At 33.2% G+C, this 18,667-nt stretch overlaps 1 protein-coding gene across 1 annotated transcript; it reads right to left on the reverse strand.

The window, feature by feature from the left end:
- Window positions 1-546: 546 nt before the first annotated feature.
- Window positions 547-4,345, reverse strand: LOC132607567 (probable auxin efflux carrier component 1b). The gene is made up of 6 exons (XM_060321593.1): window positions 2,788-4,345; window positions 2,036-2,285; window positions 1,871-1,956; window positions 1,626-1,783; window positions 1,465-1,541; window positions 547-1,009 (listed from the first exon to the last, which is right to left on the reverse strand). Exons 1-6 carry the CDS (start codon window positions 3,899-3,901, stop codon window positions 943-945), a joined length of 1,752 nt encoding a protein of 583 aa, XP_060177576.1. The 5' UTR covers window positions 3,902-4,345; the 3' UTR covers window positions 547-942.
- Between the last annotated feature and the right edge of the window lie 14,322 nt (window positions 4,346-18,667).

The raw sequence follows: 18,667 nt of genomic DNA on the forward strand, positions 1-18,667 counted from the left end.
GGGGATTAGTGGGTGGGGGTGAGTGGTGGTGGGAGGGTTGTGGGGGTGATGGGTGCGATGCGTGGGGGTGGTGCAATGGGTCTAGGGTAGGGTGGTGCAATGGGTGGTGGTTGCGGGTAAGGTAGATGGGTGGTGGGGGTAGGGTGGGGATGGTGAATGAGGTGGTGGTGGTAGGATCGTGGTTGGGGTGGGGTGGGGGGTTGGTATAGAGGGTTGGGTAGTGGAAGGTTGTGGTGGGTGGTGGGAGTGGGGGTGGGGTGGATCCAGTGGTAAACATTATCCATACAAAATACCTTTATCTTGTTTAATAAAGTTTTCCATTCTAGTCGCTATTATATAAATTGTTTTTCACTTAGACCTAGTTTACATCTTGTTCTTTTTCACACCAAACAAACATATAAAGCAACCGAATAAGCACACCAAACAAACATATAAAGCAACCAAATAAGCACACCAAATACAGACAGTGATATCTTTAAGCATCTTCCCACCTTTATAAGCACATTAACCATGCAAAAGAAAAAAGAACCAGAAAAAAGCATTCCGTTTTCCCACAGAAATTGTGTTTAATTAGGTTAGTAGTAGTATCTTTTTGAATCCTTCAAAATAAATGGTACACCTTAGACGATGGATGGCAACCTAAAATAGAAAAATGAACTTCACTTTTTTCAGGGAAAGGAACAAAAGACATGTAGGGCTAGGATAACACAAAAGTTCAAAAAAGGAGGAGACAACAAAAGAATTCCACTAAGACTCCTCTATTGGTTGTGCCCAAAAATTGACCATACACAATTCCACTTTGCTTTCATTCTTGTCTCTACCTCTCTTACTTTTTCTGAGAATTCATATACTGTTAGAATCCAAAATAATCCCATGCCAAAAAGGGTCTTTAGTTTTTTCCTTTACAAAAAACTTCAGTAGCTTGGTTCTTGATCATCAGGTTCAAAGCCCCAGCAAAATGTAGTAGACCAAAGTGATAGGAAGAGCTACTAACATACCAAATATAACCCTGCAAAATTATTAAAAACCAAGATTTATTAAAAAAATAACATTTCAAGTTCTTAGGCAAGAATTCTTGATTTACATTCAACAAGACCCTCAGCAAGAAAAGTAAGAAAACTAAGTTGCCGACCGGACGTGAATTGAGTGCTATTTAAAAAAGAAAAATAGTATTTGAAGTTGAACTTGTGTTTGAACATGCATTCCACTTGAAAAAAAGTTTGTAGTTTTGCGAATGGGAACAATTTGCACTTGAAAAACTGATCAAATCTTCAAAAACTAGCGAAAATATCATTCTAAACTAGCGAAAATATCATTCTAATGTGTAACCAAACATTGTTTTGAAAATACTTTTTGAGAAAAAGGACAAAATTCATGTCCAAACGACCCCTAAGAAATGTGGATTCAAAAATGTTATTATTCCACATTTCTTGATAAAACAGGAAGTGTGTTTCAGAGCCTCACCCTGTGCTCAATATATCAGGATGGACACCATATTCCTTGGCAAAGACAAACGGAACAATTCCCTGAGGTAGAGCTGCCTGAAAAATGGAATTTTTGCAAATTTATCAGTTAATATGAGTGGCAATAAAGCCCGTTTATGTTTAAGTAAAGTTCTTGTTTACCTGAACGATAGCAATATGCAAAAGGGCACCTCGAAGTCCAACAGCAATGGAGGCCGCAGCCATAACTGCAGGACCAGTAAGAAATCTCACAGCCATTGAGAAGATAGCAATCGTTTTTCCACAAGCAATGATTCTAGGCGACAATGCCATGAACAAACCTGTCGTTCCATGAAAAATAATAAGTTCAAAAACTAACATTTTCCAATAAAGATTTATTCTTTCAAATGGTTGTTTCACAAACATACCAAGACTAAACATTGCCATTCCAAGACCAGCATCAGAAAGAATCGCTATTGATTTAGCTATAATAGCAGGCATTTGAACATTCCACCTGCAAACGATTGGCATTAGTTGTGAGCCTATTTATAGCCAAAGTCATACAAACTAAGGTAGTTTTTGGTAAAACGTACCTGAACGAGACCAAGGACCAAGTAAGGCCAATGAGGCTTGAGTAAGTATTCGGGTTCCTAATAAGTTTTCGCCAAACCATAATCAAAATGAGCCTTGTCATGACACTAGCTGGTGGCATGGCAGTAGCTTTGGTCTCTTCTTGAGCAATCTTTGGACGGAGCTCGGTTGTAGAGCTCGAACGCACCACTGGACCTTCCTGGTTCTGTTTGTTTCCAAATGTGAACTCTTCTCGGCCAAATTCATCATAATCTAAGAAGAAAAAAAAATCATTCAATCAAATGAGTGGGAGCCAACTAGTTTGGATTTATGCATAGTTGATCAACTGATATACTTAAAATTACCAGACATGATGAGGGAAATGGGGAGTTACAATACAAACTCAACCAATTTCCTATGTAACATGAGAAGACAAAAGTAATACACAAGCATGTCTGTCTCATGAAAAGACAAAATATGGCCATAATTTCAGGAATTGGGTATGCACGGCTCCAAACTTATGCCTGAAATAAGAAACTACTAATAAAAGAAAACAACTAATAAGGCAAAATAACATAACAAACTCTAACCCTTCAACACTCAACAGATCTATTTCATCAAACACAAATCTGTCTATTGCATCAGATTATAAAAGTCACAAGAACAAGAAACACAATAATGTGCATTCATCCAAAATAAGACAACAAAAACCAATTAAAATTAAACAATAAATGGTGGCAACATGGTCCATTTCATAGTCCAAGAATGTAGTTACCTTTTGGGTGGGCCCCAACACCAAGCTCATTGCCATATTCACCTCCTCCTCCCCTAAAGACATGAAGCCCTCCTTCAGATACTGGTGAAGCACTTGAACTCCAAACAAACATATGAAGATCTTTTCCGCCTTCTTTACCATTAGCCTTCTTTGTTGCCGGACCGGTCGCCGGAGAAAAGATTCCAGCATTAGTAGGAGCAGGGTACCCTGCATTCCCCTGCCTCCCATATCCAGCAACTCCACTCTCCTCATCAACACCAAAATTTCCATAATTTGAATGCCTTGGACTCATATTTGCATTTTTACCATTCACCATTGAGTAAAAATCAGTATGGTTAAAGCTAGAACCTCTAGGAGTTGGATTTCTTGAAGATTGCAATGAATAAATCTCAGCATTTGTTAAGTTTGATGGTCTAGGAGTTAATGAAAGACCAGAATTATGACCCCCATGTGATCTTCTTGAAAATATTTCAGACCTTGAACTAGTTGATTTTCTAACAGTTACATGTAATTTTCCATCTTCACCAACCTCAGCTTGAGTTTCTAAAGGTTCTTTACCATCTAATGAAATAACATCAGAATCAATTTTAAATGACACAATTGACCCTCCATTATCAGGAAACTGTTCAGCAATAAGCATTTTAGCACCTCTATACTCAAACAAAAAGAGCATCAAAGTGTACCAAATAATACACTGAAGCACAACAATTTGCACCATTAAACTCCCTGATTCATTACCATACATACCTTTTAACAAAGGTATTCCCATAACTAAAGTGTTTGGTAAAGTGGAAAGTGAAAACAAAGTAATGGACCATTCAAGTGACCCTCTTGAACTAATTCTTGACCAAATGGCTAACACAAACAGGACTATGATTTTTTGAAGTGTATCAGCAGCTATAAACCTGTAGTTCATTTCATATGGATTGTTTGAAGCAATGAAATGAAAAGACAACAATGGAACAGCAAAAAGAGCAACAAATCTGTTAATACCAGAACATTGGTCAGGGGTAAATATTTTCCACCATTTTACTGAACCATAAGCTAAGATCATAGCTACATATAGTGGAACTACAGCAGTAAGAACATGGTAAAGGTCTGAAAGTGATATCATTTTTCTCTTAAAAAGATTCACTGAACAAAGTAGAGATGAAAAAATGGATTTTTGATCACAAAACTCACATGGGGTTTTGCAAGAACACAAAAAAGATCCAAACTAAAACTTCAAGAACCCATTTTTTCTTCTCTAAAGCGACTAATTTAGTGATTTCAAGATTAAACAAAAGAAAAATGAGTTACAAGAACAAAACCCCACTTTAGTTTTTCTCTTCTTCCTCACCACTAAACCATAGACTTAAATATTTGTAAGTGCTAGAAAAGAGTTACTAGCACTAGTGATTTTAAAAGGGAGAGTGAGAAGTGAAAAAACAGAGAAAGAGGTTTTTTTGTTTGTGGGAAATGAGAGAAGTGATTTAATATATTTATGGAAATTAAATGGCAGACAAAGAAGCAAAAGCTCAGGTCCTTTGAAGAAGCTTTCTTTTTAGTATACCAAGTCTTTTCACGATGAGAGAGAGAGACACACACACATTAATATTTTTTGGATAAATAGGTAAATTCTCCCTTTCTCTTAAAACCCAAGGAAGGAAAGGGATATTTTTGAAAATATTTACATCACGTGACCCGATATACAATATTATATAAATTATATTTGGGAAAAAAGCATTATACATAATGTATCATTTTTTTTGTGTGGATTGCCCTTCTTTTGGGGTTGTCATTAAATTTTGCCCCTCATATTTGTGATCTTTAAATTATGCCCCTCATATTTGTGGTCTTTAATTTTTGTCTTTCGCATTGCAACTCTGAGCGTTCACGCAGAAATCATGAGTTTCTGGGTTCGAACCCCCGCTTAAGCATAAATTAAAAAAAAAATTGCAAGGCAAGGTTTGGGTCGCGTGTATGCCGGAACCGGCATACACTTGTTAAGGAATTTACCAAAGTTATGTTGAACCCGACATACGCCTTATGGGCAGACTAGGCATAAGTATACCGGGTCCGGCATAACTTTGATAATTCCTTAACAAGTTTATGCCGGGTCCGACAAACTTTTAGTTAAGCCTTTTCCTAGTTATGCCTTATGGGGCAAACTTTTAGTTAAGGCACAACTAAAAGTATGCCCCATAAGGTATAACTAAAAGTATGCCTCGTAAGCCGAAACTTTTCCTTAAGGCATAATTAAAAATTTGTCTTATAAGACAAAGTCTATATCTTAAGAAAAAGTTATGCCTTAACTAAAAGTCTGTCCCATAAGATATAATTAGAAAAAGACTTTTAGTTAAGGTTTAACTAAAAATTTGTCCATAAGTATGCCGGACCCAGCATAAACTTGTGAAGAAATTACCAAAGTTATGCCGGATCCGGCATACTTATGCCAAGTCTGCCCATAAGGCATAAGTATGCCAGGTCCGGTATAACTTTGATAATTCCTTAACAAGTGTATGCCGGTGGGAACATAGCGATTTTTTTTTTTTTAAGCGAACCCGCTAGGCACATGCCTAGGGCTAGTTTTTTTATTAATAATAAAAGCAAACCTCAAATAGAAGAGTACAAGTAAGGGGGGCTAGACCTTACCTTACTAATCCTAATGAGGTACCGAAATTTAAAAGCATAGCAAAATTTAAATTCTGTCTTGCGAAGGGCAAAATTTAAAGATTTCAAATATGAGGGGTAAAATTTAAAGACCATCCCAAAAGAAGGGCAATTCTGCGAATTACCTTAATGTACCTTGCATAAAGTGTATAAAAGATGTTTATACATAAATATGGGCTAAATCAAATGTTTATATAGAAAGTATGAATGACATGGTGTAAATATTTTAAAAAATATACATCAAGTAGAGATAGGGAGAGAGATTTAATCAAAAAGTGTATGAGTTCCTTTGTTGCTGTCATAATATAATTTCGGGCCTCACTCAATTTTGAAAGTTAGTTGAAAAGATGAGAATTATCAAAGATAAATCTATTTCACATATCCGCATGTCCGGGCCAATCAAGTGAAAAATGGACAAGATAATATGGGGTCCAAACAAGAATTTGGTGAGCCTCCAAACAAGAATTTGGTGGGCCTAACTCGCATATTATATTAAAAATTTGGACTTCAGATTTAACTTAATCTGAAAAGTTAGCTCACTAGATAAAAATTATTCAATACTGGAGATAAATTTGCTTCTAGCCCAATAATGTGGGACAATTCAACATGTTACTATTGTGACCAATAAAAACATGTTTAATTGCGACTTTTTGTTTATCATTTTACCAATGAAAATGTATTTTTTGAGATCAGATAAAAAATTATAATAGGAAGAAAAAGAGCCCTTTCTAGTTTCTACGAAAGCAAAAAAAAAATATTTCTACCATTTCCATGATAAGCAAAGGACCAACAAGCAAATCAGAGAAAATGAAAGAAGAGAAAAGAAAAGAGCCCTTTCTACAAAAGATTCTCTCATCATTTTTTTTTTTCTTCTGTAAATTATATTAAGGATTACTTTAACTTAATTTTGGACAGCTTTATGACCGATACACCTTAGAATGTTTTCTAACTTTTACTGATGTCGGATGAAAAAACGAACCTTTTTATGAGGTATCCCATTTTCGTTTTTCCCTCTCTCTTCCTTATTCTGTCCTAGACTACAATAAATAACTAAAAGTACCTAATTACTAGCAGCAAAGTGGGTGTTTGACTGTTTGCCTCAAAGTAACTTTATGAATAAACTTTGATCTTAAATCGGCCAAAATCAACTTGAATCGGCCCGGTTAATTTAAGCATGATCGATTTTGATTTAGTCTTGAGTTAAGTCATTGCTTAACTAGGCATGTTATGTTTAAGCTGGTTAATTTTCTGGACAGAACATTTTAGACGAATTTCATATTGAAATAAAAAAAGAAGTGGAGAATTGTATACGGTATAAATGTTTAATACAAATCACATGTATGTGCGCTTTTGAGCTCAGTAATAACGAAACTCAAAGAATAAATTCATAAGATCCGTTGCACAAAAATTGACATTATGTGTCATAAACTTGAAACATGAACCTCACACGATAAAAAACCCAATTGAGACACAATTTGCACCCTTACTCAACAATTTCTTATACACCACAAAATATTCTCCACTAGTTTAGAGAAATACTCAACTTAAGATCTTACATGACTTTTACATGTATAGTTATCTAGTGTTTATACCCATTCTTTTTCTTAAAAAGAAAAATAGAAATATAATTCAACTATACATATGAGGATGAAAGTGACCTAGCTAAACAAAAGGTGGATTTAGAATATCTAATAATTGCAGGAGCAGATATTATAGATTCCCATCTTCCTTTGTGTGCTGCAGAGGATGCAGTAATCATTCTTTCCACAGAAACTATGTTTTCCTTATATTCTTTCTTGTTATATATGTCACTTTCGTTTTTATTCTTCTTTTTTCCTTTTCGTACTTTCCTTTCCCAAATCTTTTCAGGTTCTCGTGTTTATTAGCAACAGCTAGCTATTGTCCTTTTCTTCATTTGACATTAGAACCCTATTTATTTAAATTTGCGTCATTTTAGACCTATTAAGATGATAAGCAAAGATCAAGCGATTTGAGAAATATCCTATAGAACAATACGATCAAGTTTTCTTTTTCTAATCACAAATAATTGTCATGCTAGTGTTTGATCGTCTCATACATGTTTCATTACGACTTTGATCATGCACTAATTAATTGACGGTGAATTACAGAAGGAAGTGTTTTGATTACCATCTGAATAATCTTTATTAGAGTTTCCATTTTGATGTGCACGAGGATGGGTGACTGGTGTGATTATAGTAATGTCAATTAAGCATACAAGAACAAGATTATACCTATCAAATATTGACGAATGAAAGAAGCTCATTGTAGTTCCATTCTTTGCTTAAGAAAGCCTTTTCTATCAGATTTTTCTACACTCTCAAATCTAAAATCTCTAATTAAAGGTGGAGGCTTATCCATCTCATCACTATTCTCGATGGTTGTCCTTTTCTTCATAGATGCGTATGAGTCCTTCCACATTAGTATTAATAACAACCGTAAATACTCTATCAATTCTAAGTTGTAGTGTGATAATTCTATATGAGAACCTTTTCAAGAACTAGATTTACCCAGATTGAAAATAATTTTATAGTGAGTTTGAAAAATAATTGAAAAACTCAAAGACTGCCTTTACATATTAATCATATTTAACAGATAAAGGAAACAAAATGTTTTTGAGTTTGTGATTGCATGGACAATTCAAGCATACGGATTGGGCCATTGGCCTTGTTCTTTTCCAGTTAGTAACGGTCCAGCAGATTTGAGCTTAACAAATTAGCCCATGGGCCTTAAATTTCCTCAAAGAGAAAACCTCAACGACATTAGTAGGGGTGTACAAAGCAAACCGACAAACCGCACCAAACCGATAATCCGAACCAAACCGAGAAAAAAACCCGACTAGTGGTTTGGTTTGACTTGATTTGGTTTTAAAAAGAAAAACCCGAACACTATTGGTTTAGTTTGGTTTTAGCTAAAAAAAGTCAAACCGAATCAAACCAACCCGACATTACATTTATAAAATTTCAAACATATTTTATACATAAAAATATTTATTTATAATGTAATTTATAAATGTTTCTTTAATTTTTTTCATAGTTTTTTATCTTTTAACATATTATTTCAAGCTTGGAATTAGAATTTTGAATGGTTTAATAAGTTTTATCGCTTAATGATATTATTAACTCAAATAAAACTCAACAAAAATCAAATCAATACTAATGCTAACAGAAGAAATTCATATGTAGCACTGGAATGACAATAATTTTGATATCTATTCTTTAGTTTTATATTAGTTTAGAAAGTGAAAATACATAACTTAATTTTATTTTTTTCTTTAATATCTAGTCATGTAATTAATACTTATTAGCCGTACTTATTTTAGCATGACTTAGTACTTTAAGGGGTCATTTAGTATGAAGGATAAACATAAATAGTCCTGGGATAAGAATTTAGCAATTTCTTATCCCTCGTTTGGTTAGTAATCATGGGATAAGTTATCCCAGGAGTAAAAATAGTGCTGGGATAACTTATACTTGCCACAGGGTGGAATAAGTTATCCCAGGATAAGTTATCAAGGGATAAGGAAGAAACCTCTTCTTTTTAGAAATTATCCAATGTATAATACTTTTAGTTCAACATACCAAACAGTCAATAAAAAATAACTCCAGAATAACTAATCCCAGCATAACTTATCCCAACGTAATTAATCCCAGCATAACTTATCCCAGCGTAATTTATTTTTGAACCAAACGACCCCTAAGATTATGATCATTTTCTACATGCCTTATAAATTAGTTGTATTTATTGTAGCATGACTTAGTACTTTTAGATTATGAAAATTTTATTTTATGCAATTTCATAATTTTTTTCGTTGAATATTTTAGTACAATGTCATCTCTCATCACGTTTTGTGTTATTTTCTTAATAAATATCTTAATTAGATAGTCGTATCTTACTAGGACTAAAGAAATATTTGAAGTACAAGTTATATGTTTTGTATGAAGACTTTACCGGAAAAAACCCGAAAAACTCGAAAAAACCAAGAAAACCCGAGGTTGAAAAACCCGACTTTTATTGGTTTGATTTGGTGTATAGATTTAAAAACCCGATGCAATTGGTTTGGTTTGGTCTTTAAAAAATCCGAACCAACCCGGTCCATGTATACCCCTAGACATTACCCTATTGGATTATGAGCCTATTTGGATGAGCTTATGACTTTTGGCTTATAAGACATAAGTCATCAGTTAGGAATTCAAACATATAACTTTTGGCTTATTTTTGCTCTTTTGGATTAAAAATAAATGCTTAAAAACATCTTTTTATCTCATTCATACATTATAAAAGTGATTAAAAAGCTATTTTGGCTTTAAAGCATTTAAAATAAGCCAATCCAACTGGCTCTATATTTTGGTGTTTGGTAGACAAACCCTTTTTTTTTTTGTGTCATTTGCACCTTTATCCCTATTTTGTGATGGTCTTTAATTTTGTCCTTCAAACGGGTTGGTCTTTTATTTTTGCATTCAAAATAAAACTTACGCCTAAATGGGCATAAGTTACACATTATAATATCCACAAGTTATGGCAACTTCCTTAAAGAACTTATCCCCCGCTAGCATAAATTCTGATTTGAAGCGCAAAAATAAAAGATCGACCCATTTGAAGGGCAATAGTTAAAGACTAGTCCATTTGATTAGCCTAAAGCTGTACCACTATGGCCCATTTAGTACTGTGGTTTGGGCTCGAAATTTATCTCGTTCTTGCCAGGACATATGATGTGGCATTTGGATTAATTCCATTTAGGCCACTATTTAAATTGTATATTCCCCTTAATTTAGTGGACTAATTATGTTTACAAAAAGGAAAATTATCTAGTTAGACAAAATTTAACTCACTAGATTAACGAGATTAATAATGTACAGAATATTATGCAATAAATAATAATGTAGTTTATGTGGTGAATGATAATACATAGATTGTTATGGATTATTTTTCGTTGTTGGTCTTTTTTCTTTCTTATTTTGGTTATTTATTGGTCGACGCAGGGGCGGACGCGGCCTATTAGGAGGGGGTCACATATCCCCCTAACCTCGGGAATATCCTGTATATATATATGGTGTATATACCTTAAAGAATGTATATGTATTTAAAAAGATCCCTGAGAGATATTCATTCCTTTGGTGCATTTGGTTGTTGTGCCTCTTAGGTCCTTATATGACACCTAGGTTCGAGTCTGGCTTGCAGTACCTATTTCTATTTTTTGTTGGGTTTGTTTTGTTTCCGTTCTAAACCTATTTTCATTTCGTTCAATTTTGAAGTTTATACGTTATACTACTACTTTACCAATAACTTAGCATAATTATTAAATTTTCAAAGGGTTGCACGCCAAATTTTCACATAATAAGTGACATATCTATATTAAGGTAGTAATCATTGGTGTCCCCTTTGCGTCAAAATTCTGGATCCGCCTCGGGGTCCACGTTAGTTATACGCATGAAATACATACACTTTGTCCAACTCAACTGTAAGCTGTCACTAGGATCAGCAATGGTCAAGACGCGTAAGAGATTATTTTTTAAAATCAAGTTAAGGTGCAGTTTGAGTAAAATTTCGTAAATTAGGATGGGGATAACAAAACAGTACAAAAAGAAGCGTTTATTCGGCTATTCAGTCATCTCATTGTTGAGCTAAACTTGTTTAATTTTTTTTTTACCATAATGCGATATTGTCCGCTTTAAGTTAAGCTCACATGACTTTTCTCGAAACAAAATTCACACTATTAAAAGCATCTATCTCTCTATAAATAATAGTTTTTTTTCCTTCTTTTAATGCTTTTCATACTTTTTCATACATACTAACACTCTTTAAGGCGTGAACGTAATATGAGTAGTATAATATTATTGCTACTTCTTTGCAAGAAAATAACTTCCGTCCCATGCATGCAAAAATATAATTTTTAGAAGGAAAACTACAATCTTCTCATAATTATCTTAAGCAATCGATCCAAAATTCTAATTTTAACAGATGTGGCCAGTTTAGCAAATCTTTACATTTCCACCTTCTAGGAAATGAAGAATTTGCAAGAAATAATTTAAACGTGTTTCTTTTTACATTTTTTTTAAAACGAAAACAATGGTCAAATGGAGTAATTGTTTTTGCCACCTACCCTGGCTCACAATAACTTTTCAGAAAATAACTTCAATTTTGACCCATCTAGCACTGTCCCGATCCATTTAAATTAGAATCCGCGATTTTTGTAGGACAAAAATATAAAAAAAAAGTTGAACCAAACTAACACAAAAAAAAAAAACATAAGTAGATTTCACGTACTAATTCCTTTCACGCATGAAATTCATGCGTGAATGAGGCCAACAAAAAATCATGCGTGAATAGTGTACTACTCCTGCTCTGACAGCAATTGACTTTAATCTTTGGTCCTTTTTTGAATAGTGAATACTGTACTACTCCTGCTTGAGCCCATCATAATTGGTGTGCATTGTATTTTGTTCAAGGATTTCTTCTTGGCCTTTACGTACATTAGATTTATTTTTTTGCGCGAATTGCCATGCTTTTGGCGTGGTCTTTAGATTTTGCCCCTTATATTTGTGGTCTTTAAGTTTTACCCTTTGGCAGAAAGCAAGATTAAATAGTCTAACAGTCTTACATCTAAAATCTATTCGGAGCCACTGCATTTTGAGTTAGCTTCCACCTTCAGCCTACAGTCTAGCATTGTTACGTCTACGCGAAGGGTAAAACAGGTTTTACCCGAATAGATTTTAGACGTAAGAGTATTAGACTATTGAATCTTGCTTTCTGCCAAAGGATAAAACTTAAAGACCACAAATATAAGGGGCAAAATCTAAAGACCACGCCAAAAGCAGGGCAATTCGCGCAAACAAATGAATCTAATGTACGTAAAGGCCAAGAAGAAATCCTTGAACAAAATACAATGCACACCAATTATGATGGGCCCAAGCAGGAGTAGTACACTATTCACTATTCAGAAATGGACCAAAGATTAAAGCCAATTGCTGCTAGAGCAGGAGTAGTATACTATTCATGCATGAGCGTTTGTTGGCCTCATTCACGCAGGAATTTCGTGCGTGAAAGGCCAAACTTTTATTTTTCCAGTTTGGTCCTTTCACGCACTAAATTAGTGCGTGAAACCTACTTATGTTTTTTTTTTTGTGTTAATTTGGTTCAACTTTTTTTTTTTGTCCTACAAAAGTTGCGGATTCTTTAAATTGTTGTCCTGACATGTCAATATACCTTTAGAGTAGTTTGGTGCACAGTATTAGCTGGGATATCCAACACTAACTATGGGAGTACTAAATAAAGAATATAGTGCATTCCAAATTTAAAGATGATATATCCATCTTATCCCATTAATCCTGGGATAATTTTGTCTACCTACTAAACGACTACTTAATTACCACCAAAGGATATGGAGGGAGAATAGTGAGCTAAGATTTGAAACTAGTATATACTAAGTTGGCGTTTGGCCATGAAAATCAAATATTTTTCACTTTATTTGTTTTTTTAGAGCTGGAGTTCAGTGCTTTCTTTTGTGATGATCATAGGATATTTAGTGCTTCCTTCTTCTTATTTTTTACATGCATGTTAGTTAGTAGAGTTTTTTTACGCCTTAATAGGATTAGTAAGGTAAGCTTAGTCTCCTTACTTGTACTTTTCCTTTGGTTTCGCTTTTATTATATAAATAAAAAAATAGCCTTAGGCACCTCGCCTAGTGGATTTGCTAAAAAAAAAAAAAAGAGTTGGAATTGTGTTTGATTATAGTTTTTGCAAAGAATATTTAGTTGTTTGAATGTATTGAAAGTGAAAAAAATGAAAAACAAGTTTTTGTTTTTCCAAATTCCAAATACAACTTCAAATTGTATCTAGAATTTTTGTGGCCAAACACCATCAAGTGAAAAAAGTGAAAAAATATTCCGAAAAAAGGTGAATAATTCTCATGGACAAACGGGCCCTAAATCATTTTATTGATATAATATAATAAAGAGTTTGGGCCAAAACTGCAACAACTCAGTCTCAATACAAATTCTCCTTAACGTGATAGTCTTAATATTGTTGATTATTCTGGCAATATGCCTTTAATCTAAAGGTACTTAAATCAAAACCAGAGAAACCAACTGAGATCTTCGTGGCAATCAACAAAACACCAAGCAAGAAAAGATTTACGAACCAAGAAATTTGTATCTGGTTGAGACTCAAAAACTCCTGATCATAGGAAACACTTATCCTTCTATATGCCCTATAGGATTCAAATTTGAATTAGTCGAGCCAATAAAGTACCAAATTTTATATGATTATATAAGAACAAAGATTAAAGCACGACCATGCCAATTGTCATAGTCGTTATACTTGTCCTATCCCGTTGTCATCCCTAAGTTTACTACTACTACTTCATTGTCTTGTTAGATCTCAACAAGTACTCGTCCATAGCTAGTGGTATCCAAGAGGCACAAAATATTTATCAGTAGGCGTTTGGCCCAAAAAAATATGTAATATTTTGAAAATAATACTCGACAAAAAAGTTGAAAAAGGATATTTGGAAGTTGAAGTTGTGTTTAACATGCATTTAACTTCAAAAGAAAAGTGAATTTTTTTTAGTGAAAAAATAAATTCATTTGAAAAAACTGGTCAAAATCACTTTTTAAAACCTGAAACTCAACTTTAAAAATTTCCAAGAAATAAATTCAATGTATAATCAAATATTCTTTTGAGATAATGGTAAAAAAACACACCTCAAGTATCACATTTCTTTTAAATTTTCTACTTGAACTATAAGGTGTGAGAGTTTACTATCTAAACTATCACCAACTAGTTTGCAAAACACACCACAACAAGAGTTCGGAACCAAAATGCCCCCTAAAAAAACATTTTGAACCAAAATACCCCAACAAAAAAAAAAGTTACCAAAGTACCCATAGCGCAGTAAAATACTGCGCTATAGCACTAACGGAGACGGAGCCGTTAAGTGCTATAGCGCAGTATTTTACTACGTTATAGAAAAAAAATATTTTTTTTTGGTACTTCTATAACGCAGTAAAATACTGCGTTATAGAAGTACCATTTTTTTTTGTATAACGCAGTAAAATACCGCGTTATATAAACAGTACAAAAAAAAAATTGGCCAACTTTATTTTTTGCAACACTTAGTGTTATTTTCCATACTTTGACCAATAATTAGTCGTGTGTCAAGATTCCGAAACGTCAATATTTTATATAGAACCTGATATTTTTTTCTGCGTACAATAATGTAGGCTCAATACATCAAGGATACGTAGACGTTCGGATCGTCATTTTAGGGGTTGAAAAGGTGCCCGAAGTAAGTTTTGTTTGAAAAAACTTAGTGTTTTTTTCATACTTTGACCAATGATTAGTCGTGTGTCAAGACTCCGAAACGTCAATATTTTATATAGAACCTGATATTTTTTTTCTGCGTACAATAATGTAGGCCCAATACATCAAGGATACGTAGACGTTCGGATCGTCATTTTAGGGGTTGAAAAGGTGCCCGAAGTAAGTTTTGTTTGAAAAAACTTAGTGTTTTTTCCATACTTTGACCAATGATTAGTCATGTGTCAAGACTCCAAATATTTTATATAGAACCTGATATTTTTTTCTGCGTACAATAATGTAGGTCCAATACATCAAGGATACGTAGACGGTCGGATCGTCATTTTAGGGGTTGAAAAGGTGCCCGAAGTAAGTTTTGTTTGAAAAAACTTAGTGTTTTTTCCATACTTTGACCAATGATTAGTCGTGTGTCAAGACTTCGAAACGTCAATATTTTATATAGAACCTGATATTTTTTTCTGAGTACAATAATGTAGGCTGAATACATCAAGGATACGTAGACGTTCGGATAGTCATTTTAGGGATTGAAAAGGTACCCGAAGTAAGTTTTGTTTGGAAACTTTAGGGTGTTTTATTTTTTAAGATTTTGATTTAAGCGTGTTATTTTTCAATCAAGACATAACTTTATTTTGAATATAAATATAATTCTAAAAAATATAGGGACAAAAACTAGTTGTAAAGTCGTCAAACTTTAGATGGTCATAACTTTGCGCTCGGACGTCCGTTTTACGCGTTTTTTTTTTGAACTTGCATATTTTTTCGAGATCTATGCTGACAAACCACAATAAGGGAGTTTGGCCGAGCCAATTTTTTAAAAAAATGCCTTTTATACCATTCAATTTCGATTTTCCCCCAAATTGACATGAAATTTTCAGTTTTATTTACTTATAAGATGGTGATACGCAATAAATTTCAACGTAAAAATCCTGGGGTAATGTAGCTGTGAATGTCAATTTCACCTCTACGGTTTCAATTTTTGAAAATAAAGCTGACTAATTTTCTCGACACCTAAAGTTGACTAAACTAACCTTACAGTCAAACACTAAGTTTTATCAAACAAAACTTACTCGGGTACCTTTTCAACCCCTAAAATGACGATCCGAACGTCTACGTATCCTTGATGTATTGGGCCTACATTATTGTACGCAGAAAAAAATATCAGGTTCTATATAAAATATTGACATTTTGGAGTCTTGACACACGACTAATCATTGGTCAAAGTATGGAAAAAATACTAAGTTTTTTCAAACAAAACTTACTTCGGGTACCTTTTCAACCCCTAAAATGACGATCCGAACGTTTACGTATCCTTGATGTATTGAGCCTACATTATTGTAAGCAAAAAAAAAAAATATCAGGTTCTATATAAAATATTGACGTTTCGGAATCTTGACACACGACTAATTATTGGCCAAAGTATGAAAAATAACACTAAGTGTTGCAAAAAATAAAGTTGGCCAATTTTTTTTTTGTACTGTTTATATAACGCAGTATTTTACTGTGTTATACAAAAAAAAATGGTACTTCTATAACGCAGTATTTTACTGCGTTATAGAAATATTTTTTTTTTGGTACTTCTATAACGCAGTATTTTACTGCGTTATAACGCAGTATTTTACTGCGTTATACAAAAAAAAAATGGTACTTCTATAACGCAGTATTTTACTGCGTTATAGAAATATATTTTTTTTTGGTACTTCTATAACGCAGTATTTTACTGCGTTATAGAAGTACCAAAAAAATTAATTTTTTTCTATAACGCAGTAAAATACTGCGCTATAGCACTTAACGGCTCCGTCTCCGTTAGTGCTATAGCGCAGTATTTTACTGCGCTATGAGTACTTTGGTAACTTTTTTTTTTATTGGGGTATTTTGGTTCGAAATGTTTTTTTTTGGGGGCATTTTGGTTTCGGACCCCCACAACTATCAGTTGTTAACTTTTTGTAGTTGAACTATTACCAACTAGTTTTCAAAACACACCTCACCTATCACACCTGATAGTTCAAGTAGAAAACTAAAAAAAAAGGTGATAGTTGAGATGTGTTTTTGACCCTATTATTTATTTATTTATTTTAAAAGAAAAAACTATTCATGTCCTGATCACGTACATATATATATATATATATATTAATGGCGAGCAAACTTTTTGAGCAAAAAATGAAAAAAAGCTGCTGGTTTTGTCGTTGAGTATTTTACTGAAGAACGACTGATTTGTAGATTTCACAAGGATTCTGTCATAAATTTTCTTTCACTTTTTGACCGAACGCACACAACCATATTAACTCTCCTCATTGTTCTATTTTTCATTTGAATTATACAAAATTTTCTGCATTTATTTTAAAGTGAAATTTCTTACACATTATAATACGTTACAACTTATATATTTCTCTATTCAAAAGTACTTCTAGTACGGGTCAAAGTTTATTTTTTCTTTATTAAACTTTATTTTCAGTCAAATAACTCCATAGAAAATGAATCAGAGAAAGTATTACCATTTTCAGTAAGTTAGAAGATATCAATATACACAAAGTATATGTGTAAAATTAAATGCGGTACTCGATCTCTCTGTTTCATTTCATAGTATTTCGGTTATTTGATGGGGTCGAAGTTTAAAAAAGAAACGAATGGTGTGGATATTGAATGCATATATATTTAACCAATAAGGCTACTACTAGTCTGTATAGCTAGTGAGTAGCTAGTCTGAGCAAAGCAGCAACTATTTAATTTAATTCGTTGTAACATTTTTTTTTATTACTAGCAGTTTTAATACTTTTATATGATCATGTAAGTGCTTAGTTTTAATAAAATTATATGTTAACACTCAATAAGTGATTATATGGAAGAGACTAATTCTCTAATGTAGAGAAAGTGATGGTTCTGGCCTAACAAAGAAAAAAAACTCATAAATATACGTAAAGCAAGAAAATGTACAACGATTTATTAAATCTCCAGCAACGTAAAGCAGCAACGTAAATCGTTGTCTTATAATAAGTAGATAAGAAGAATTAATTAACGTTGTTGTTCCTCCCAAAAGGAGATTAAAAAAAAAACTATGGTGTCAGCTCATTAATCTCCAGGGACGTTACTGTCTTAAACTCTTAATTAGTGGCCGTTTGGCCATAGGATTTGAGATCTCAGTTTCATATTTTGATTTGAATATCAGCGTTTGTTTATGAAATTTTTATAAAAAATTTTAATTTCAACCTTAAATCATAATTTCAAATCTCAAATTCTCCAAAAAGTTTGATTTCAAATTCCAAGTTGTGATATCAATTTTTTTAAATGTATAACTTGACCCATAAATTTATATTTTATTTGAAAAGATCCATAAAAATATCTGCCATCATATTTACTCCGACCAACCATATTTATATTAACTCTGATCGAGAAATGCATGTTCGGCATGACGGGATTGTTCATACCATGTGAAGAATTATATTAAAGAGTAGTTACGCTACAACTCGTGTTCAATTTTCTTTTATTGAACTAAAGTTCGATCAATAAATGTTGTATTTTATAGAAAGGTCTTCTTGTAGAGATTTATGCTTTTTTTATAAACAATGATTTGCTCATTTGGTAAGACTGTATAATTAGAATTAGAGAACTTTTGATAGTTTTCACAAATTATGAATTTTTCATATTTATGAGAAAAAATACAACTTAAACAATCTAAATTGCAAGTCCAAACCAACCTTAGCATATTTACTTTGCTAAATACTCAACTTAAAAGGCTTTAGCCCTTTGTTCACGTCTATTTTATGATGCTAATTATCCATACTTCTTTTGCTCTTCCATTTGAAGCTTATAGGGTGGGGATGGGATGGGGGTGGTGTGGGGCTTGGGGGGTTCTTATTTTGAAATATAAAACCAAAAGAAATCAGTGTTTGTATGT

This window comes from Lycium barbarum, chromosome 8 (assembly GCF_019175385.1).
Source record: "Lycium barbarum isolate Lr01 chromosome 8, ASM1917538v2, whole genome shotgun sequence".
Classification (NCBI taxonomy): Eukaryota; Viridiplantae; Streptophyta; class Magnoliopsida; order Solanales; family Solanaceae; genus Lycium; species Lycium barbarum.

Excerpts from the sequence above, each read along its gene's own strand:
- LOC132607567 (XM_060321593.1), bottom strand. The coding sequence starts at position 3,901 with ATGATATCACTTTCAGACCTTTACCATGTTCTTACTGCTGTAGTTCCA. Across the intron at positions 2,286-2,787 it reads TGTTGGGGCCCACCCAAAAG|ATTATGATGAATTTGGCCGA; the intron begins GTAACTACATTC and ends TTTTCTTCTTAG. Across the intron at positions 1,010-1,464 it reads CCTGATATATTGAGCACAGG|GGTTATATTTGGTATGTTAG; the intron begins GTGAGGCTCTGA and ends ATAATTTTGCAG.